This window comes from Oryx dammah, unplaced genomic scaffold, assembly GCF_014754425.2.
Source record: "Oryx dammah isolate SB20612 unplaced genomic scaffold, SCBI_Odam_1.1 HiC_scaffold_19, whole genome shotgun sequence".
NCBI lineage: Eukaryota > Metazoa > Chordata > Mammalia > Artiodactyla > Bovidae > Oryx > Oryx dammah.
In genome coordinates this window covers 56,578,071-56,601,248 of record NW_024070203.1, presented here as the reverse complement: position 1 = coordinate 56,601,248, position 23,178 = coordinate 56,578,071, and the positions used below count along the sequence as shown (strand labels likewise).

Below are 23,178 nucleotides of genomic sequence, written 5' to 3'. Positions count from 1 at the left end.
GAGTCAGATATGACATAGTAACTAAACAACATGTCATTATATCAATACTTTGTCCAAACACATGGGACATACACACCAAAAGTGAACCCTAACGTAATATATGGACTTTGAGTGATTATAATATACCAATATAGGTTCATTCTTAGTAAAAATTACCATTCTGGTGAATGATATTGATAATGGGGGAGGCAATGCCTGTGGGCGGCCACGGAGTGCATGAGAAATCTCTGTACTTCCTTCTCAATTTTGTTATAAACCTAAAACTTCTCTAAAAAATTATCATAAAAGCAAAACAAACTAAAAATAAAAGCCATTTATTAATTTAGAACATGAAATTATCCCTGTATGAAACTTGATCATTTTTATTTTCTTGTTTATTTGATGAATTCATAATAGTAAGCCTACCCTGCATGGTACGTCACCCACAGTCTGTATATCTATGCAACAGTTCAGAGTGAATGAACATTATCACTGTGCCATTAACATATGCAACCATTAAAAGTTACTATTGTAACACAACATTACCAGTTTTTCTTTGCAAATTCCTTGCCTATAGAAAATCTGTCCTTTACGGAATCCTTTTACTCAACCATTTCTGGGAAGCCCTTAGGATTCTTACAAATCAATGATATGCTCAGCAGATACTGTTCAATGCAATATACAGTGCAGTGATAAGGAAAACACCCCATGATATTTGAATTTCTTTTTTCTTTCCTAAAATCTGGGTGTGTTCATGGGAGTTTGTTGCCCATGTGACCATCTTCCATCATTCTGGTGGGGGTGTGGGGGGAGGACCAATGAACATGGTTACTTTAGAAAAGCATTCTTATGACTTATTTACTATGTAGAAGAAGGAAATTAGATTTCAGAAGCTTGTGACTACCCCACTCCAGATTGTATTTAAGTAAAGCAACACCATTTAGATCTGAATAAATTTAGAGTTTATAATATAGGTCAGGAACAGGATGAATTTTCTCAGTAAGGGGAGTATATTTTGAATCGGTGCCTTTTTTTTTTTAAGGAAGTTTGTGGAAATACACACTATGCTCTTATTTAGGGAATGGAAAGAATGAGGTTAAATGATCATTTGTCAGTTTAAACTGCTGTCTAGATTCCTGGTGGAGAATTAAACTTACTTTTTCTTTTTCATTCATATAAAACATTTGAAATGAGGAAGCTGGGGTACTTTAAAATGCCATTACTTATTTTGTTTTAATTTCCAGGTAATTCCTGAGACAGTACTGCCCCCAATAGCCTTTGCAATTACTTAAAAATATCCAAGGCAATTCTTACGTCCCTCAATTCAAACAAATCACATAATTACAATTTTAATAGGAACTCTAGAAAAGGGAGTCAGAATTTATCCCAAGATAATTACACTGGTCCACTCTACACTGGGATAAATATGTATGAAAAAAATAGGAAATTCAATGCACTGAATTTTAAGCTGTCAAAACAAGGTTGTTGAAAATATTCTGTTAAAGGTTAAAAATAAGTTGTACTCTGAGTCCATCACCATTTGCCAAGGAGAGCCAAAGTTGAGAAATTTCTATTAAAAACATGACTCAGAGGAAAAACTGCAGAGGCTGGCAATGAAGGAAATGATCTTATATCATTCCCAATTGGTTATGCCCAAGATCACATGTTCTGGGCACCTTTAAAAGGAAGTTATCTGGACTCAGAGGGTAACAGCATCTTGCTGAAAGCTGCACTTCTTTCTCACCTCGAAGAATATATCTAGAAAGCTCACAAAATGTGTGATGCATTTGTAGGTACCTGGAAACTTGTCTCCAGTGAAAACTTTGATGATTACATGAAAGAAGTGGGTAAGGAAATGTATTGTTGAATGGCTGGGCTTATAACTTTTTCTCTAGGAAAGAGAAGACTATGGTTCTTTTTCACTCTGGAAGCACTGGTCTGACATGAAATGCTGCTTTTTATATAGAGGTGATAAAAATAACAAGTGAGAATCATTTGTTTCCAGCAACATTCTAGACGGAAGTCACAATACTTCCTTTCCTAAAGGTGAACTGATATGAAAAAGAGTATAAGTGGCATTGTATAGAAATGACAAGATTTTATTTGATTGCTAAACTTGAATAACTTTGGTTTACTTGGCTTTCTGCCTCTTTTTCATTCATTTCTTTTGCATATAAAATAAGCAATAACTTGGAAATAAGCCTATATTTATTCCCTGGCATGTGATAATTTCCATTTGAAACTGAAAGCACTGTATCATCTTAACGTAATTTTTTCAGTAATGTATGTTAACCAATTATTTTATTGTTTTAAAGTCAGTCTGTTAAAATGTGTGGTTGTATTATGGAAGGAAAATTCTAATTTCTGAAAATGTTCTCCTTAAAATTCTTAGATACTTGTTTGACTTAATATTACAAGGCATGACACAGAATTATTAATAATAGAGGCTTTCAGGTTTTGGGATTCTGCTAAGATTGCCTGTGTGTTCCCCAGATAATTACAAAAGTAAAGCAAAGAAGCAGAGAGGCGGGAATTCAGTCAGGCAGCCACACCCATGCATGATGAAGATGTATCCACAGGTTGCAAATTGGGGAGGGATTTTTTTCACAATATCTTTATTAGAGGTTATAATTTAATCCCTAAACCTCAAGACTTAACCTTCTTCTAAATCTTATAGTTATTTCTTGCTTATTTATAACTATTGTTTTCCATGTCTATAGACAAGAAGGAAATCAGGAACATCTTATAGTTATTTCTTGCTTATTTATAACTATTGTTTTCCATGTCTATAGACAAGAAGGAAATCAGGAACATCTCATGGAACTAGTCCATGAGAACTAGTTTTCCAGACTACTGACTAGTTGTAACTCAACAAACTAATCAATATGCACTGATATTGATATTACAGGACTTGAGTCTATTTACCTATTTATTTTTAGAAGCATTTTACACTTTTCAGTTCAGTTCAGTTCAGTCGCTCAGTCGTGTCCAACTCTTTGCGACCCCATGAATCACAGCACGCCAGGCCTCCCTGTCCGTCACCAATTCCTGGAGTTCATCCAAACCCACGTCCATTGAGTCGGTGATGCCATCCAGCCATCTCATCCTCTGTCGTCCCCTTTTCCTCCTGCCCCCAATCCCTCCCAGCATCAAAGTCTTTTCCAATGAGTCAACTCTTCGCATGAGGTGGCCAAAGTACTAGACTTTCAGCTTTAGCATCATTCCTTCCAAAGAAATCCCAGGGCTGATCTCCTTCAGAATGGACTGGTTGGATCTCCTTGCAGTCCATGGGACTCTCAAGAGTCTTCACTTTTCGTATTTTATTTAAATTCTTATACCATTGCATGTGGGCTTCCTATGTGGTGCTAGTGATAAAAAACCCACCTGCCAATACAGGAGATTTAAGAGACAGAGGGTTCGATCCCCGGGTCAGGAAGATTCCCCTAGAGGAGGGCATGGCAACGCACTTCAGTATTCTTGCCTGGAGAATCCCACGAACAGAGGAGCCTGGTGCGCTATGGTTCACAGGGTTGCACAGAGTCAGACATGACTGAAGGGACTTCGCACACGTGCAGGCACCATGGCCTTTTAAAATGATTAAGTATTGATGATAATGAAAGACAATAAGATACATTCTGAAATTAGCTGCTCTAACTGATTACCTTCAGTCAGCAGGTATCGTTTTCATCAGTCAAATGAAAACAGAATCAAGCAAGAGGAAAGTGTGATTTTCCTAAGCTCGGAGAATCTGGAACCACACCCGATGCCTCATGCATTCACTGTGCTGACTCACTCCATGAATTTGAGGTTACATTTTGTAACAGAGACAAGACTTGATGAAGCAGCATATTATCTTCCCACCTGTCACCACTTTCAGACAGGGAGCTTCAAATCAGAGCCTTGGCATTGCTTGTTTTGAATGATATATTGCCTCCCCACTATTCTTAAATTTTGGTATCTATACATAGTCCAAGAAGTAGATTTGTGCATGTGCATTTAAAAAATCCAACACAACTATGACTGTTGCAAAATCTCTATAACATATGCAGTGATGGTAAGGTACTGTTTCCTATGTTAAGTTGTAATTTATTCAACCAAAGCTGTAACATTCCCCAAAACACATTCCTATTTTTTTTCTTTCTTTTTTTTTTTAAAGAGGAGTTTGCCACTTAAGTGATTGGGAAGCAAAGTATTAATTTCTGAACGTACTAAAATAATGATTTCTTAAACTTTGAAATTTTCAATTGAGGCTTAAACCCTCTTTAAAATTTTCTATAATTTATTGGGAATACCATCACCATTCTAAAATGGTATGAATGCAAGAAACGTTTTGCCTTTCAGAAAAATTAATCAAGATCTTCATTTCAGAGTAATCATGAAAAGCCAAGAAAACTAGGCATGGCAGCGAATGCCATAAAACGTGGTTTTTGTACACCCAAATTAAATTTTAACTGAGTGACTCTCTATTGGTCCCCTGAATCCTATTGAGAGTTCTACCTTTGACTATGGTTTAGATCATTTTTGTTATTCAAGAAGCAATGGTTGAGATTCCCAAGTATTTCACAAACTGAGTCAAATGAAGGTATCTACTCTCATGGTTGAGATGGCCAGATATTTTGAGAGTGCAGTGATTTTTAAAATACATATGTCCCAGAAAATATAATCTTTTACATATGCTTATGGAAAATTAACAATGGGTCTCCTGAAGAGTCTCATCTGAAACTCAGAGAGGGAAATTTAAAGAACAGACTTACATCTAATTGTGCCTTGTGTGTTCTTTAAGTATTAGCTGATTTTACTTATTTTCAGGAGATGTTTAAATAAAGACTTTAATAATAAACTCATTGGAGTCTTTCTCCTTTAATACACTCATTGGAATGCAGATAGGTACCTAGGCACACATGCGTCTAAACACACACACACACACACCTGCTCTTTCTTAGATAAATACATGAGAGAAAGATCGTATACTTGACATTTTTCTTTTCCCATCTATAGGTGTGGGCTTTGCTACCAGGAAAGTGGCTGGCATGGCCAAACCCACTTTGATCATCAGTATAAATGGGGATGTGGTCAACATTAAATCAGAAAGCACCTTTAAAAATACTGAGATTTCCTTCAAATTGGGCCAGGAATTTGATGAAGTCACTCCAGATGACAGGAAAGTCAAGGTGAGGAATAAAGAACTGGAGCAGAGTAAAAGCCTGATTTATAAACGACTGCTGCCTATAGCAAGCCATTTTGTAGAAGGAAGAAAGCCATTCCATTATAAGCCAAAAAGCTCAGATTGCTAGATCTGAACCATGTTACCTTTGATATTTAGTTGGTGAATTTTCTCCCATTTAATAAAATTGTCCTTACTACTTTAAAAATCTTTAACATACTAATTTGTTTGTCATACCATATATATATGTGTGTGTGTGTATATATATATATATATATATATATTATTTAAAGTAAATTGAAGTAACATAACAATGTTAGAGAACTTTTAAAAGAATGGGGGGAAAGAAAAAAAACACCTATGATGCTATTCCACATAAATTTATTATCTATATTCTTTCACAGTATTTTTTTCAAATGCATGTTTGTATAATATTCTGATCATATATACATGTAATTTTGCATGTTGTTTTTGGCATTCATTGTTTTCTTTTGCAACATTTTCTTGTAATTTAAAATTGCTAAGTACCTCAAAATAAGCAAACAAAAGCGCTCTATTTTTTTTTCCCTCCATAATTGTAATCACTTTTAATTATCCCCACAGAGCATCATAAACTTAGATGAAGGTGCTCTGGTACAAGTACAAAACTGGGATGGGAAATCAACCACCATAAAGAGAAAACTTGTGGATGATAAGCTGGTGCTGGTGAGTATCTTCTCACTACTTAATTCTAGATTTTAGTGCTAGGTCATCCCATAATCGTTATCCTACCTAGAGAAAAAGACAATCACCCTTGTAGAATGAAAAGTTAGTCTATTGGGATTATGGTTTCACTCTGGCAATTATCCTTCTAAGCTCCGTCTATGTATACTGTGCCCCAGGAAGTATTTTCTTATCCCTCTCAATGTGAACCGTATTGTATTGTGCATTTCTAATTATGTTTTTCACTCACTACATAGATTGTAAGATTCCTTGAGGGCAAGACTTGTATCTTCTTGATCTTTGTGTCTCCCTAGTTTATTACAATATCAGGTATATAAGAAGAGCCAAGAGTGAATATCTTTTGATGAACATTTTTTCCTTCTCAGCATTGAAGGAGACAATAAATAAATGAACCATAAGTTGTTTAGTCCTGAGGTTTTTACCAATATTTTCCCTTTGTGCCTAGGAATGTGTCATGAATGGTGTCACTGCTACCAGAGTTTATGAGAAAGCATAAGCCAAGGGATATTGAAATGGATGACGTTTGCATCGAACTCCATGACTTTCTGTTGGATGCGTTGTCCAAACATATATTGTTATTTTCCACTAATAAGCAAGAAACTGATTTTCTCCCAGACTGATTTTGATATGCTTGTGTTGGTTAAATAAAACTTTTTAGATTTATAAAGCTATGTAATGATTTATTCATTATGTTTAACAATTTCTTACTCATAATTTAGTGATGGAAATATAAAATTGTATTATTGCTTTGTTTCCAGTATAATATGATTTGTAAAATAATAATACAAGGTGAAAAAAAATATGAATTTCCCATAGCCTTAGGTAGAAAATGATAAATATGTACTATTACTGAATATGAAGTCCTTCTTTACCATAGCTACAGTCAAGCAACACCCTCTCAGGGACCTAAGATAGACTTAAATGTAGTGAAATTGTCCACAGTCAGCTGGGCCAAGTGTTGTCATTTCACAAAAATCTGTCCTAGAGCATCAAGAAAGAGAGGTGGAATAGGAACGAAGAGTGTAGAAAAAGATTTCTGGGCTATAAATTTTAACTTGAAAAATTATTAGTAAACCAAGGTATCCCTGGAATCTGTCTAGAATTAAGTCCAAATCATCACATGTTACATTTATTCCAGAAAAGACATGACAAGCTTGTAATGAGTTATGATGTAAATGTTCCTGTAGTCATTTCCAAAGTTTTCTTTTTTTCTTACCAGTGGAATTTTTTTTAAAAAAATATTGAATATGTCCTGGAATTTTTAATGCAAATAAAATTTTCCTGGAATTTCAATATATAAAACAAACAAAAATGATAATAAAGCCAGTAAGGGCGTGTTTTCATTCATGTGTGTGTGTGAGAAAGAAAGAGAAAATTTGTTTCTTCTGCACTTTGTGGAACTTTGAGGCACCTCTATAGATCCTTGGAGTTCCATGTACATAGACTGAAATTTCCCTATCACATACTTAGCTTTTATAGGAAGCCAAAATCTTTTAAAGTGTGTCTCGCAATTGATACATTTGTTTGTGATGCTTACTTTAAAAATAAGTTTATTAGAGACTTCCTGGTGGCTTAGATGGTAAAAGAATCCACCTGTAGTGCAGGAGACCTCAGTTCGATCCCTGGGTTGGGAAGATCCCCTGGAGGAGGGCATGGCAACCCACTCCAGTATTCTTGCCTGGAGAATTCCATGGATGGAGGAGCCTTCTGGGCTACAGTCCATGGGGTTGCAAAGAGTTAAACACAAGAGAGTGACTAACACTTTCACTTCCAGCAGTTCAGTGGTTAAGATTCCATGCTTCCACTGCCGGAGGAGTGGTTCAATCTCTGGTCAAGTAACTAAGTTTCCACACTCCACACAGCATGGAAAAAAAAAAAATTTATTGTTTTCTGAATATAGTCCATAGAGTGGCAAAGAGTTGGAAACAACTGAAGCAACTTAGCATGCACACATGCGCCATATGCATAGGTGGTGTTAGTGGTGAAAAACCCACCTGCCAATGTGGGAGACATAAGAGATGCAGGTTTGATCCCTGGGTCAGGAAGATCCCCTGGAGGAGGGCATGGCAACTTCACTCCAGTATCCTTGCCTGGAGAATCCCATGGACAGAGGAGCCTGGTGGTCTATAGTCCATAGGATCACAAACAGTCAGACACAACTGAAACAACTTAGCACACACAGACACACACACACACACACACACTATATATATAACACCAAGATACAGACAGAGAAGCCAGAAGAAGTAAATTAAGTTTCTGATCATAATAATTTACTTTACAAAAGCAGAGAGTTAAACTCTCACTTTGAAATTACTTAAGAATTGGAGAATTCAAAGAGAGGTTTATAGGAATTGTTTAGAAAAATTCTTGGTAAATCAATATTTATTAAACACTTACTATGGTCCATGTGCTTCGCATGCTCTAACTTAATTTATTATCAAAATAATCCTATGATGAGGATTTGGTATTCCTGTTTAAAGATGAGAAAACTAAAGTTCAAAGTTTAAGTCTGTAAAAGTAAGTAGGGAATAGACATGGGAATTTGATATTCAAGAGGGCAATCCTAGCTGGGACGTAGATCCAGAAACCACCCGTATTCAGTGGGCTTCCCAGGTGGCAAAGTGATAAAGAATCCACCTGCCAATTCAGGAGATGTAAGAGAAGTGTGTTCGAGCCCTGGACTAGGAAATGACAACACACCTTAGGATTCTTGTCTGGAAAATTCCATGGACTGGGGAGCCCGGTGGGCTACAATCCATGAAGTTGGAAAGAGTTGGGCACAACTGAGCATGCACCATCAGCATTCAAGTGGTGGCTTAATTCATAAATGGTGCTGTGATCATTCAAGGATTTTTTTCAAAATCTACTCTTCAAGTTTTCTTATTTTTCAGTTGATGTTGAAGCATAGAATAAGAAGATTCAGTCCAATGTAAATTTGCTAGATAAGTCAGTTTCTTATTTTCTACGTTTTCACCATAAAATTAAAGCTGTAGAAACAAGATATGTCTTCAATGTCAGTTCTCTGATTTATCCTCCCTGGGACCTCTTGGAACCTCATATAATTTTTCATTAACATTGCTTCTATCAACACACACAAAGAAATATAGAGGCGATTCTACTTTTAAAGGAAGAGAGACAGGATCAAATGGGTACTTCTCAGAGATGTGTGGACATAGAGCCCATCTATATCTTAAAACAGATATGAAAAAAAAGCCACTCACTCCCTCCTTGGAAATATTAAGAATTGGGTGAAATACTGGGCCAACTTATACCTTCTTTAATACAATTCCCGTCACTATCACTGAGCTCCAATTTCTGTGAATAATTGACTTGGAATAGGTAAGCCTCCAAGATGGCCTTTGGGTAGCAATGTTTTTGGTATTTGAGATCTGGCTTCTGAACAATGTGGTTATAGCACTTCTAACAAGAGTCTATGAGTACCAAGAATTTCTGGATTAGGGAATGAGACATAGCACTTAGATCACTTATCAATGGACATCCCTGTGCTCAGTTATATGGAAAACACAATTTTAATGTTATATCCGATTATGGATCTATCCATCCATTTGTGCAACCACCCCATCTCAATTTACAAGACATTAAAATAGTTTATGTGTAGCCAAACAGCCAGAAAATGCTAGGCAACAGGAAAAACTCAGTTACTGAGAGCATCTCAAGGCAAGGATTATGTCCTGTTTATAGCCACGTCCCCAGACCCTGGCACAATAAACAGCAGATTTGGAGTTTAGTAAACAGTTTTGAGTAAGTGAGTGAACACTCTTCCCTGTGCTAGGTGTGGTTTGTAACACAGAAACACTTCATGATCATGCCCTCAGTGTGGTAGAGAAATACCATGAATGTCATCACATCACCTGGGAAAATTTTTCTAATAGTTCCTCCTCCTCCCTCACCCTCCATATCTAAGATGAGTTAAACTCTTCCTCCCATGACCACAGGAAAAATACGTGTTCTTACTATAACATGATATTACCACATTTTAATTTCTCATCTTTTCCATCACTAGGCTGACACAGCCTCAGGACACTTATGTATATATGTAGTATCCAGTACAATGCCTGAAATGTGGTAATCACTCAATAAATTTTAATGGAATGAATGAAGACAAAATATAGAGGAGGACATGAATTGCATATAAATTGTGTGGTATATTTTACAGATTGGAAGGAAGCCAAGGGCAAGCAGAGTACTCGGTATGTGCTGGAGGAAGGTTTTCAGCATAGAAGGTGTAGTTGAGCTAGGCCATGAAAGATAACTATAAAACTAATTAATTGCTTATTAATTAATTTTACAGTGGAATGACTTGGCAAAAACCATCTTAGTGTTAGTCGCTCGGTCGTGTCTGGCTCTTAGAGACCCTATGTACTGTAGCCTGTCAGGCTCCTCTGTTCATGGGGTTGTCCAGGCAAGAATACTGGAGTGGGTTGCCATTCCCTACTCCAGGAGGTCTTTCCAACCCAGGGATCAAAACCACCTCTCCTGCAGCTCCTGCTTTGCAGGTAGATTCTTTACCACTGAGCCACCTAGGAAAGCCCAATGAAGACCCTATCCTCCAAATACCTGGGATATGTGTTCTAATCACTGATTGCTGCTTCTGATCACTGAAGTGCAAAGAAGAGGTGGTGGCCACTATTGTTGCATTTCCTCCCATTGCAAATACCACCCTCCTCCCCCTCCTCAAGTGATTGTCAGGAAATTTAAAGGGCCAGCACCTTTTCCTTCCCTTCATTTCTTACTATTTCCTCTTTGAGGAGCCATAATTAAAGACCAGGACATTCAAAAGCAATTTCATATACAGAGGATATTAGGAAGTCACAGTACATTCCAAGGAGAAGGTACAGGGTCAGAAAGGACATGAGAAGACCTTAAGTTTCTTCCTTAGGCTGGTCCTTGGCACAGAGCCAGACTCCAGCAACCAGAAAACAAAAACAAAAAGCAGCAAACCCTAGAGAAGGAGAAGAATCTAATTTCCAGAGTTAGCACATTATTAAGTTCAAATTTTCAGTTTTCAACAGTAAAATCACAGAACATAGAAAGAAATAGGAGAGTTTGGCCCATTCAAAGAAAAAGTTAAACCAACAGAAACTGTCCCTGAGAAAGACTTGAAGTTGGATTCACTAGTCAAAAATCAGTTACATTTCTATACATTAACAATGAACAATTCGAAAAGTAAATTAAGAAAATAATTCCATTTACAGTAGCACCAAGAAGAATAAAATACTTGAGAATTAACCAAGGAAGTGGAAGTTCTGTACTATGAAAACTATAAAAGATGTAAATAAGTGGAAAGACATCCCATAGTCATAGACTGGAAGTTGTCAATACTATACCATTTGAAGTGATTTACCAATTTAATGGAATCACTGTCAAAAGTCCAATGATGTTTCCTGCAGAAATAGAAAAGCCCATTCTAATATCAAGGGATCTGAAAAGCCCCCCCCAAAAAAAAATCTCAAAAATGAAGAACAAAGTTGGAGAATTGATACTTCCTAATGAATGTGAAGTCAAGTGGGCCTTAGAAAGCATCACTACAAACAAAGCTAGTGGAGGTGATGGAATTCCAATTGAGCTGTTTCAAATCCTGAAAGATGATGCTGTGAAAGTGCTGCACTCAATATGCCAGCAACTTTGGGAAACTCAGCAGTGGTCACAGGACTGGAAAAGGTCAGTTTTCATTCCAATTCCAAAGAAAGGCAATGCCACAGAATGCTCAAACTACCGCACAATTGCACTCATCTCACATGCTAGTAAAGTAATGCTCAAAATTCTCCAAGCCAGGTTTCAGCAATACGTGAACCGTGAACTCCCTGATGTTCAAGCTGGTTTTAGAAAAGGCAGAGGAACCAGAGATTAAATTGCCAACATCCTCTGGATCATCGAAAAAGCAAGAGAGTTCCAGAAAAACGTCTATTTCTGCTTTATTGACTATGCCAAAGCCTTTGACTGTGTGGATCACAATAAACTGTGGAAAATTCTGAAAAAGATGGGAATACCAGACCACCTGACCTGCCTCTTGAGAAATCTGTATGCAGGTCAGGAAGCAACAGTTAGAACTGGACATGGAACAACAGACTGGTTCCAAATAGGAAAAGGAGTACGTCAAGGCTGTATATTGTCACCCTGCTTATTTAACTTATATGCAGAGTACATCATGAGAAATGCTGGACTGGAAGAAACACAAGCTGGAATCAAGATTGCTGGGAGAAATATCAATAACCTCAGATATGCAGATGACACCACCCTTATGGCAGAAAGTGAAGAGGAACTAAAAAGCCTCTTGATGCAAGTGAAAGAGGGGAGTGAAAAAGTTGGCCTAAAGCTCAACATTCAGAAAACGAAGATCATGGCATCCGGTCCCATCACTTCACGGGAAATAGATGGGGAAACAGTGAAAAGTGTCAGACTTTATTTTTTTTTTGGCTCCACAATCACTGCAGATGGTGACTGCAGCCATGCTTACTCCTTGGAAGAAAAGTTATGACCAACCTAGATAGCATATTCAAAAGCAGAGACATTACCTTGCCGACTAAGGTCCGTCTAGTCAAGGCTATGGTTTTTCCAGTGGTCATGTATGGATGTGAGAGTTGGACTGTGAAGAAGGCTGAGCACCGAAGAATTGATGCGTTTGAACTGTGGTGTTGGAGAAGACTCTTGAGAGTCCCTTGGATTGCAAGGAGATCCAACCAGTCCATTCTGAAGGAGATCAACCCTGGGATTTCTTTGGAAGGAATGATACTAAAGCTGAAACTCCAGTACTTTGGCCACCTCATAAGAGTTGACTCATTGGAAAAAACTCTGATGCTGGGAGGGATTGGGGGCAGGAGGAGAAGGGGACGACAGAGGATGAGATGGCTGGATGGCATCACGGACTCGATGGGCGTGAGTCTGAATGAACTCCGGGAGATGGTGATGAACAGGGAGGCCTGGTGTGCTGCAGTTCATGGGGTCGCAAAGAGTTGGACATGACTGAGCAACTGAACTGAACTGAACTGATTTCAAATTTTATTACAAAGCTACTATAATCAAAGCAGTGTGATACTGGCCTAAAGACTGACATATGGGCTAATGGAAAGAATAGAGAGCTCCAAAATGAACTCTTGCATATTGCCAAGACCATTCAGTGGATAAAATACAATCCTCTCAACAAATGCTGCTTGGAAACCCAGATGCATGCATGCTCAGTCACTTCAGTCATGTCCAACTCTTTGTGACACTATGGACTGTAACCTGCCAGGCTCCTCTGTCCATGGGATTCCCCAGACAAGAATACTGGAGTGGGTTGCTGGGCTCTTCCCAGACTTAAGGATCTTCCCTGACCTAAGATTGAACCTGGATCTCCTGCATCTTCTGCATCACATGTGGATTCTTTACTTCTGAGCCACTGGGAAAGCCTTGGAAAACCTGATATCCACATGCAAAAGAGTGAAACTGATGTCTTTTTTTAACACCACATGCAAAAGTTAACTCAAATGTAAGACCTAAAACTTGAAACTTTTAGAAAAAACTTCACAACATTGGACTTGGCAGTGATATCTTGAATATAATACCAAAGGCACAGGCAACAAAAGAGACAATAGGCAAATTTGATTCCAGGAAAATGAAAAATCCTGTGCCTTAGAAGACATTATCAACAGAGTAAAAACGTGGCTCACGGGACTTCCTTGGTGGTACAGTGGTTAAGAATCCCTCTGCCAACGCAGGGAACATGGGTTTGATCCCTGGCTCAGGAAGATTCTACAAGCCGCAGAACAACTAATCCTGTGGGCCACAGTACTGAGCTCCAGTGCCACAGTTATTGAAGCCCACCTGCCTAGAGCCCATGCTCTGCAACAAGAGAGGCCACAGCAATTAGAAGCCCGAGCACTGCAACAAAGAGTTGCCCCTGCTCATCGCTAGAGAAAGCCCATATCCAGGAATAAAGACCCAACACAGCCAAAAATAGATACACACATACATACATAAAAATTTAAGAAGTGACCCACAGGATGGGAGAAAATATTTGCAAGTGATATTTCTAATATGGAACTAATATCCAGAATATATAGAGAGCTCCTAAAAACAATAACAAAAAAAAAACTATTTGATTCAAAAATGGGCAAATGTCTTGTATCAAAGAATATATATAAATGGTCAATAAACACATGAAAGGATGTTCAGTGTTGCTAATTATTAGTGATAATGCAAATCAAGATCATAATGGGATGCATCTCATACACATTAAGATGGAGGCTATAAAAAAATAACTTGTTAGTGAGGATGTGGAGAAATTGGAAAACTTGTACAATGTTGGTAGGAAGGTAAAGCAGTACAATTGCTGTGGAAAACAGCAGGACAATTCCTCAAAAAATTTTAAATAGAATTAACCAGGTGGCACCAGTTGTAAAGAACCTGCCTCCCAATCAGGAAACTCAAGAGATGTGGATTTGATCTCTAGTTCGGGAAGATCCCCTGGAGTAGGAAGTGGCAACCCACTCTAGTATCCTTGCTGGAGAATCCCATGGACAGAGAAGTCTGTTGGGCTGTAGTCCCTAGGGTTGTAAAGAGCTGGACATGTCTGAAGCGACTGAGCATGCACACACCAGCAATTCTACTTCTGGTTATACACCCAAAATAATTGACAGCAGGGTCTCAAAGAGATACGTGTATAACCGTGTTGGAAGGACTGATACTGAAACTGAAGCTCCAATCCTTTGGCCACCTGACACAGAGTCAACTCATTGGAAAAGACCCTGATGCTGGCAAAGATTGAAGGCAATGACAGAAGAGGGTGGCAAATGATAGAATGGTTAGATAGCATCACCTATTCAATGGACATGAATTTGAGCAAACTCCGTGAGATAGTGAAGGACAGAGAAGCCTGGCAAGACACAGTTCTTGGGATCGCAAAGCGTTGGACATGACTTAACAGCTAAACAACAATAAAAGTTCATAACAACATTTGTCATCTATTGCTGAAATGTAGAGGCAATCCAAATGTCCATCAAAGGATGAATGTATAAGCAAAATATAAATAACACATTTTGCTTTATCCAACAGAATACCATTGTGTTAAAAAGGAAGAAAATTCTGAGATTTCCTACAACATGGGTAAACCTTGAGGACATTGTGCTAAGTGAACTAAGCTGATCACATACACACAAAAACAAACACTGCATGATTCTACTTAGACAAGGTACTTACAGAAGTGAAAGTCATGGAGGCAGAAAGTAGAATGGTGGTTACCAGGAGGCAGGGGTGTGGAGAACGGAGTAGAGTTTCAGCTTTGTAAGATAACATTTCTAGAGATGGATGGTGGTGATGGTTGCACAGCAGTGTGAATACCACTGAAGCATGTGCTTAGAAATGGTTAAAGATAGTTAATTCTGTGTAATGTCTATTCTACCGCAATAAAAAAAAATAGAAAAAAAAATCTAGTGTACCTCCAGCTATTTTATGCACAGCAATAAAGTAGCAGATGTATTGCTGAATCATTTTGTAGCTTTTAGTACATGTTTAACTTTATCCATGTACCAATGGGGAATGCAATATCTCAAAATTAAAATTTATTTTAAAAGTGTTTAATAGCTAAACAGTCTCAAGAAAGAAAGTTAATGTCGAAAATGAGATACTGGAAAAGCATAGAAAAGTGAGATCATGGAGAAATAAGTATTTAACCTGTCATGAATATAAAATGTGCAACTGTTCTATAACACAATATTGTATTCTAGTTCTTTTGTTGGGATTAACAATTAAGAACATCTTAATTAAAAAGTTTTTTTACTGGAGGGAATGATCATTTTAAAACCATTTGTTTATTTGTGGCTGCACTGGGTCTTTGTTGCCACACTCCATCTTTCTCTAGTTGCAGCTAGTGGAGTCTCCTCTTTGTTTTGGTGTGTGGGCTTCTCATCACAGTGGCTTCTCTTGGGGAGCATGGGCTCTAGACCCCAGGCTTCAGTAGTTCAGCAAACAGGCTTAGTTGCTTCATGGCATGTGGAATTTTCCCAGACCAAGGATTGAACCTATGTCCCCTGCACTGGCAGGCAAAATTCTTATCCATTGTCCCACCATGGATATCTGAAATGGTGTTTGTTTTTTTTTTTTTTTTAAATAATCAAACAAAGATGCCAAAGCTAGTAGTGATAGCGGCAGGACTAGAAGAGAACTTTCTTGGTTGAGAAGGTAAATGTGTATGATAACAATGAAACACTAAGCAAAGATGAAAGGAGTCTGAGAATCCTTATACTGTCTGATGACCATAATGAAAGGTGTGTCATTGAGCAGGGCAGGAGAGAGCAATGTATTCAAAGTGAAAGTGAAGTCGCTTAGCCGTGTCTGACTCTTTGCGATCCCGTAGACTGTAGCTCACCAGGCTCCTCTGTCCATGGGATTCTCCAGGCAAGAATACTGGAGTGGGTTGCCATTTCCTTCTCCAGGGTATCTTCCTGACCCAGGGATCGAACCCAGGTCTCTCACATTGCAGGCAGACGCTTTAAACTGAGCCAAAACTCTGTCTTAAAGATAATTCGATTCCACTAATATGGGGTACCTAGAATAGTCAAATTGATAGAGCTGGAGATTACATTGGTAGATGCCAGGGACCCAGCAGGCGGGGAAGGTGGGGGTGGGGGTGGGGAGTTATTGTTTAATGAGGACAGAGTTTCAGTTTAGGAAAGTGAAAATTTCAGAAGATGGATAATGGTGAGAACTGCACAGCAATGGGAATGTACGTAATGCCGCTGAACTGTACAGTTAAATATGATTAAAATAGTATGTTTTATGTAACTTTCACCAGAATAAATTTTATTTTAATTTAAAAAATCTTTACTTGTTAGAGAGATTAATATTAGTGATGAGGGAAACTGTCAGTTAAAACAAACATTTTCTTCCTCTTGTCATTCATTCATAAAACATTTATTGAGCACCTACAATATACCGGGCACTGTTTCTCAAGGATTCAGAAGTGAATCAGAAATATTTTCTTTACTTGATGTACTCATGAAAGAGCTCAGGGGACAGCTGGAGGAGGACTCGATGCAATACTGTGAGAAAAGTTCCAGAATATACTTTTATTAAGGTATAATCGTATCACATAAACAAGGATTAGCCAGCTTGGAACTAGTTTCACATAGGACATGATTTTGAGTTGGATCTGGAGACCTGGGAGATATGGTGCATGAGGCCAATATCACATGATACATAGGATTTTCTTTTAATATATATATATATATATATATATATTTTTTTTTTTTTTTGCCACACCAAATGGCATATGGAATCTAATTCCCTGTTCAGGGATCAAACCTGCACCCCCCACCCCCACCCCCCTGCATTGGAAACACAGAAACTTAACCATTGGACCACCAGGGAAGTCCTGGAATTGGTTTTCAAAGTCCAAATTTAGGTGGAGCTATTTACAAAGGCATATCAATTATGGTTTAAACTGCAAGGAACAAAAACTCAGACACAACGTTTTTTAAATAATAATGGAATTCATCAACTCTCCTTATAAAGATTCCAGAAACAAAGTGGTCTTGAGTTCTTCCTCCTTTTCCTCTCTCCCATTCTCAGTTTTGGCCTCATTTTTGAGTTGGTAACACAATGGATGCGGCAGTTTTAAATATCGTGTGTGTGTGTATGTGTGTGTGTGTGGTAAGTCACTTGAGTTATGTCCAGCTCTTTACAACCCTATGGACTGCAGCCTGCCAGGCCCCTCTGTTCATGGGATTCTCCAGGCCAGATTACTGGAGTGGGTTGCCATGCCTTTCTTCAAGGTATCTTCCTGACCAGGGATTGAACCTGTGTCTCTTGCATCTCCTGAATTGGCAGGCAGGTTCTTTACCACCGTCACCTGTGAAGCCCCTAAATATCATACAAGAGAGCAGAAGTTGCCAAGGAGGGGACCGTCCCTGTGATTCTCTCTTAAGGGTGAGGGAATTTCATAAAAGGCAGAAATTTGACCTTCTCTTTTGCGTCATGGGCCACAGGATTGATTACTGAATCAATCGATGGTAGAATACTTGGAACAAAACTGGTTAGACTAAGGGCAGACCTTGATTGTGCTACCCCACCCCGGCAAACATACATAGACTTGTATGCCTGCCATGTTTCAGACTGAGTACACACAAATCCAGAACCAGTAAAGCAAGATCAAGTCACTTGCTCTTTACATGAGCATCACCTCTGAGTGTGCTTTCAACTGCTAAGGCACTTATATTCAGTCCAGTCTCAGTTCCCTAAAACTGACTCTAAGGTTTTTTCTTTCCTTGTTTTGCCCTCCAGATAGTTTAGCTATTTCCCCTATATTGTATTATAAATAACTTTTTAATAAGTTTCCATCAAAACAAATTCCTCATACCACTTAAGATTTAACTTTGCGGTGCCAAAGCATCTGCTTTTTTTTTTTTTTTAATTTCCCCACAAATAGATGGTCTGAATGAAGATTTCTTTGACTTTAAGGAATATTTTGACCCAGGCAGATGATCGTATAAATATTATTCTTCACTCTAATTTTCCAGCCTTCTTGAAAACAACTGGAGTTCAAAGCTGTCATGTAAATCTACAACCTCAGAATCCAATCTTTCCCAGTAAAGGCCTTACCTGCCTAAAGTTCACTTCCATTACTTGGGTTACAGAAGAAGATTTTAGAAGTAATGGCACAGATATTTAAATTACTTCCTGCCTTCATCTTTCTTTTAGAATGAAGATATCAAAATATCATATTTCTACCTAAAACTTCCATTCACAACTTCAATATAAATATTTCTTGATATTAATTATCAAGATTAAATTTTATTTAATCTTATTTTCACATCAAGATATTTTGATATTTATTATCAAGATTAATATTTTAATTACTCTTCCTTTAATATCAAGATTTCTTTGTTATCCTAAAAGATGAATTTTAGCATTAGCTTCCCCTCATTTTTAGAACTTAAATTATAAAACACCATAAATGATAATTGCTAGTTTTCTTCTCACTCTGCAATTACTCTTAATTAACAGCAATGATGCCTTACGCCTCACTCCAATCAACTGTAGACATTTCAGTTACATTAAGTAGTATCAATTCATCAGCCCTGCAAGGAAGGGAGGGGCGCATGTTCTTATAATGAAGAGAGTACTCTGGCACTGTGACTTGTCCAAATAAAAAGCAGCTGAGGTAGAGCAAGCAAGCAAGGATGTCCCTGGTTCAGGTAGGAAAACATCTCAGTCAGGTGTTCATTAGACATTTGTTAGGTTATTCCTTCAAAGTTGACTCAGCATTCATAGTTCAAAATGCTGATCTCTGTTGAAAGTTGTCTCCATTCCACAATATTTATCAGGTGACTCTGTGGTTACCAATCTGTTTATTAGAAGCTATAATCATTGACTTAAATTCAACTTAACATGTTCATTTTCTAGCTTTGGTCTTGTGCTCCCCATTGGCCATTTCAGAAGAGTCACATGATGAAGACGTCTTTTAAATTAAGATTCTGGTAGCAGTGTGTCACTTAAGTTTCTTTGGCTTTTGGTTGTGAGCAGCTCTTCTCTGCAAGCTTTTCATCATGATTAAGCCCTTCTTGGGAACCTGGAAACTGGTCTCCAGTGAAAACTTTGATGAATATATGAAAGAGCTGGGTGAGAAATAGCTTTACAAGATTTGGAAACTGGCAATGCTTTTTGTGATGTGGTTGGGCTTGCACTTTACAATGAATTTTCCTACAATTATCTTGTTCATTTGGGATCTTAGGGTATATTCATGGGGTTAACAAAGTTTATGTATCTACATTTATTCTTTTATTACTAGTAATAATTATCTCTTTCTGCAATACTAGGCTCACAGATATTTCCTTCTAATTATTATCTATATTTTTAGACCATATATCCTTTTTGAAAATACTTCATCCTACCTTCATGATAGAGTTTCTTTTTATCTTGGTAATTTCATTAAATAGCTTTTCCCAGCTCCCCATTATAGATAGCAATATCTATCTATAATTAAATTTATTAACTAAATTCATTTCAAGGTTTACTTTAAGTTATAACTTCAAAAGAGCAATAACAACAAGCAAAATTTCTAGTGGATTAATTTTTAGAGTTCTGATACACATGGGAGATTTTTAAAACATTATTTTGAAGAGTTTCAAATGTTTTATTGAAATAGAACTCATAGAAATAGAATATTTTTACTCATGGAATTTCCCACCATTTGACATCTCTCAGAATTATAAGTTCTGCATACTTTAGCTCTTATTCAAGTTGAAATTAATATCATTTACAATGGCTCAGATAACTAATAATAACTAAACTATTCTTTACTAATGCTAGAAGAATAGTAATTTTAATATTTAATTAAGCAATTTTAAACATATAAGAGAGACCTTCCTTTTAATAAAAAACTATGTATAAAGTTTTTCTGTTTTTATGTAGTCAGAGGCTTCCCATCTGCCCACAATATGAATGTGACATCGATTTCTATATTAAGAGACAGGAGTCAACCCTTCTGCTCAACTATTGCAGGAGACAAATTCAACAACGGACAATTCCCAAAGTGAATAGCAGGGCTAGGCTCTTAGCCAAATTGTCTAATTTGCCTATCTCCTCTTTGTTCAGCCAGATCTGAATTGTACCTACAAATAAGAGAAGCCTGCACTTTATAAGTCATATTCTTTTAGAGTAGGTTAGATACTTTGAAATGTTTTTTGTTTTTTTGTTTTTTTTTTTTTAGGAAAATAATAAAGCATGCTAAAGTTTATGGACAATTAGAAAACCTGTGTTTAAGTTTCAGTTCTGCTAATTACCAAGCACATCATCTAGAATAAGCCTCTCTACCTCTCTGGGAGTCAATATACTCATCTCTAAAATGAGGGTAATAATACCCCCTGCTGTTGAAATAGTGTTGTTGAAACACTTCATGCGGTAAAGCCCAAGCATATGATTGAAAGGCACCACACAAATATAGATTTTAGATGAAGTATAAGAGTCTCTGTGATTTTAGATGAAGCACAATAGTCTCAGAAAGTGAAGTTAGCTTTCAAAATGTCAAGTATAATTACTAGACATGTCTTCTGATTGGGAGGTTTGGCTCAACCAGCTGATACAGAGAGCACTAGAAAAAACATGGCATACTATCCAATATGTCAATGGGGAGAGGACGCGTTCTTTTTAAACTGCTTTCCAAAATGATTGCTAACACTTCTTCCTAAACTTCTTAAGAAGGCGTGTTGTTTCCTCTATTCATTGAGTTTTCTTCTCACTCATTCCTACAGGAGTGAGTGTTGCAGTCCAGAACCTTGCAGGATCAGCAAAGCCAAGAATCATTATTAGTGCTGACGGGGATAAGGTTAGCATCAAAACTGAAAGTTCTTTCAAGAACTCTGAGATCTCCTTCAAACTGGGAGAAGAATTTGATGAAACCACCATAGATAACCGGAAAGTGAAGGTAAGAACTAAATCTTCCTGCTCCATAATCAGGAAAAATCTAGAAGGCCGTTAGGCATAATCTGTTCTAATTCACCCAGTCAGTTTGAGTTTATTTTATTAATTAATAGTGCACATCTCTAAAGTAAATTCTTTTGCAAATGATTTAGGGCCCAAAAACTCAACGCGTTTTCACTGCTTCTCTGGTCTCTGACATTTTTCATTTGTTTTTAATGTTATTTATTTATTTATTGGCCGTGCTGGGTCTTTGCTGCTCCATGGGCTTTTCTCTGGTTGCAGTGAGTGGGGGCTACTCACTAGTTGTGGTGAACAGGCTTCTGGTTGCAGTGGTGTCTCTTATTGTGGAGCCCAGGCTCCAGGGCTCTAGGGCTTGGACTTCAGTAGTGGTGGCTCCCTGGGTCTAGAGCACAGGTTCAATAGTTGAGTTGTGGTGCACGGGTTTAGCTGCTCAGAACCATGTAGGATCTTCCCAGATCAGGGGTTGAACCCTTGTCTCCTGCATTGGCAGGTGGATCCTTTACCACTGAACCATCAGAGAAGCCCCTTCTTTGTCATTTTATAAAACAGAATATGGAACAATCATTCACAAATAGTTTAGGTATTGCTTACCTGGGGGAAAAGAGCATCACTTGAATAATCTTTTAAGACTTCCCTAGTTTGATGGTATTAAATTAGGACAAGAACTGATGTAAGAATTTTGGAGAAAAGAATTTCAAAATGGAAATTAAAAAAATAGATATCTAGTCTTGTGTCATTAGGATGTTGTGAATTGCTATTTCTGACTGATTCCTTTCTACATTTATAGAGCATCATAACACTAGATGGTGGCTCAATGATTCATGTTCAAAAATGGCTTGGTAAAGAGACAATGATCAAAAGAAAAATTATAGATGGAAAAATGGTAGTGGTGAGTTTTCTCTAAATTTAAAAAATTTTGATGCTACTATTTGACGCATACCTTTCAAATCATTCAATTGCTTTATGGCCCAAGGAGGCAGTCTGGGGAAAGAGGGACAGAGCAAATTTAACCTGTCATGTACCAACTCTAATAGATCCCTCTTTGCTTTTAGGAATATATCATGAATAATGTTGTCAGCACTGGTGTCTATGAAAAGGTGTGAAGAAATTATATGCATCAGTGAAAACTTGTTCACTAACAGGAAACTGGGACTTGAAGAAGATGTGCTTCAGGGCCAGTGATTTAAAAAAACTTTCTCAACATAAAATTGCTCAATAAAACCAAATTAAGTGCAATTATGAAGCTGTGTAATTGAGAGTTAGGGACAATCTAAATGGGTGATACAAGAAACTACCTGTCTCTGGCATGATTTTAAGATCACTAAGTGTTTTTTATACTTTGCACACTTGACTTCTACAATCCTTGCTTTTCCTTTGATGGACCCATTCTATTTAGGTTAAGGCTTTCTGTCAAAGGATGCTCTGTTGAAATTCATGTGACTTCAAAGAGGGATATATTATAATCATTGGAATCTGCCTGCAAAGTAGGAGACCCAGGTTCGATCCCTGGGTTGGGGAGATCTCTTGGAGAAGGGGATGGCAACCCACTCCAGTATTCTTTCCTGGAGAATCACAGGGACAGAGGAGCCTGGTGGGCTACAGTCTATGGGGTTGCAAAGAGTCAGACATGACTGAGCAGCTAACATCCCCCTTGAACTATATAGGTGTTGAAAACCAGTGTTGCTATCTATTTTTGCAGAAGGTTGTCCCTTCTTAAAGTCTTGTAGATAGGACAGATAGATGATAAACAGATAGATAATGAATAATAGATAGATGGATGAGAGAGACAGGGAGAAGGGGAGAGAGACAGACACAGAGACAAAAAGGCTACAAAATATAGCCCGAACATTCTACACTGTGCTTGAATTATT

The 23,178-nt window shown here is 37.7% G+C and overlaps 2 protein-coding genes across 2 annotated transcripts; both read left to right on the top strand.

Annotated features, from left to right (window-relative positions):
* Positions 1–1,599: 1,599 nt before the first annotated feature.
* Positions 1,600–7,092, top strand: LOC120879003 (fatty acid-binding protein, adipocyte). Its single transcript, XM_040262005.1, has 4 exons — positions 1,600–1,826; positions 4,978–5,150; positions 5,747–5,848; positions 6,312–7,092. Exons 1-4 carry the CDS (start codon positions 1,754–1,756, stop codon positions 6,360–6,362), a joined length of 399 nt encoding a protein of 132 aa, XP_040117939.1. The 5' UTR covers positions 1,600–1,753; the 3' UTR covers positions 6,363–7,092.
* A 12,274-nt stretch (positions 7,093–19,366) lies between these two features.
* FABP9 (fatty acid binding protein 9) lies at positions 19,367–22,546 on the top strand. The gene is made up of 4 exons (XM_040262003.1): positions 19,367–19,486; positions 21,118–21,290; positions 22,095–22,196; positions 22,360–22,546. The coding sequence occupies exons 1-4, from the start codon at positions 19,414–19,416 to the stop codon at positions 22,408–22,410; spliced, it is 399 nt and encodes a 132-aa protein (XP_040117937.1). The 5' UTR covers positions 19,367–19,413; the 3' UTR covers positions 22,411–22,546.
* The last annotated feature ends 632 nt before the right edge of the window (positions 22,547–23,178 follow it).

Bases quoted from the DNA above. Each gene is read 5' to 3' on its own strand.
- FABP9 (XM_040262003.1), top strand. From the start codon at position 19,414: ATGATTAAGCCCTTCTTGGGAACCTGGAAACTGGTCTCCAGTGAAAAC. The intron at 19,487-21,117 runs GTGAGAAATAGC...TCATTCCTACAG, and splicing joins TGAATATATGAAAGAGCTGG to GAGTGAGTGTTGCAGTCCAG. The intron at 22,197-22,359 runs GTGAGTTTTCTC...CTTTGCTTTTAG, and splicing joins TAGATGGAAAAATGGTAGTG to GAATATATCATGAATAATGT.
- LOC120879003 (XM_040262005.1), top strand. From the start codon at position 1,754: ATGTGTGATGCATTTGTAGGTACCTGGAAACTTGTCTCCAGTGAAAAC. The intron at 1,827-4,977 runs GTAAGGAAATGT...TCCCATCTATAG, and splicing joins TGATTACATGAAAGAAGTGG to GTGTGGGCTTTGCTACCAGG. The intron at 5,849-6,311 runs GTGAGTATCTTC...CTTTGTGCCTAG, and splicing joins TGGATGATAAGCTGGTGCTG to GAATGTGTCATGAATGGTGT.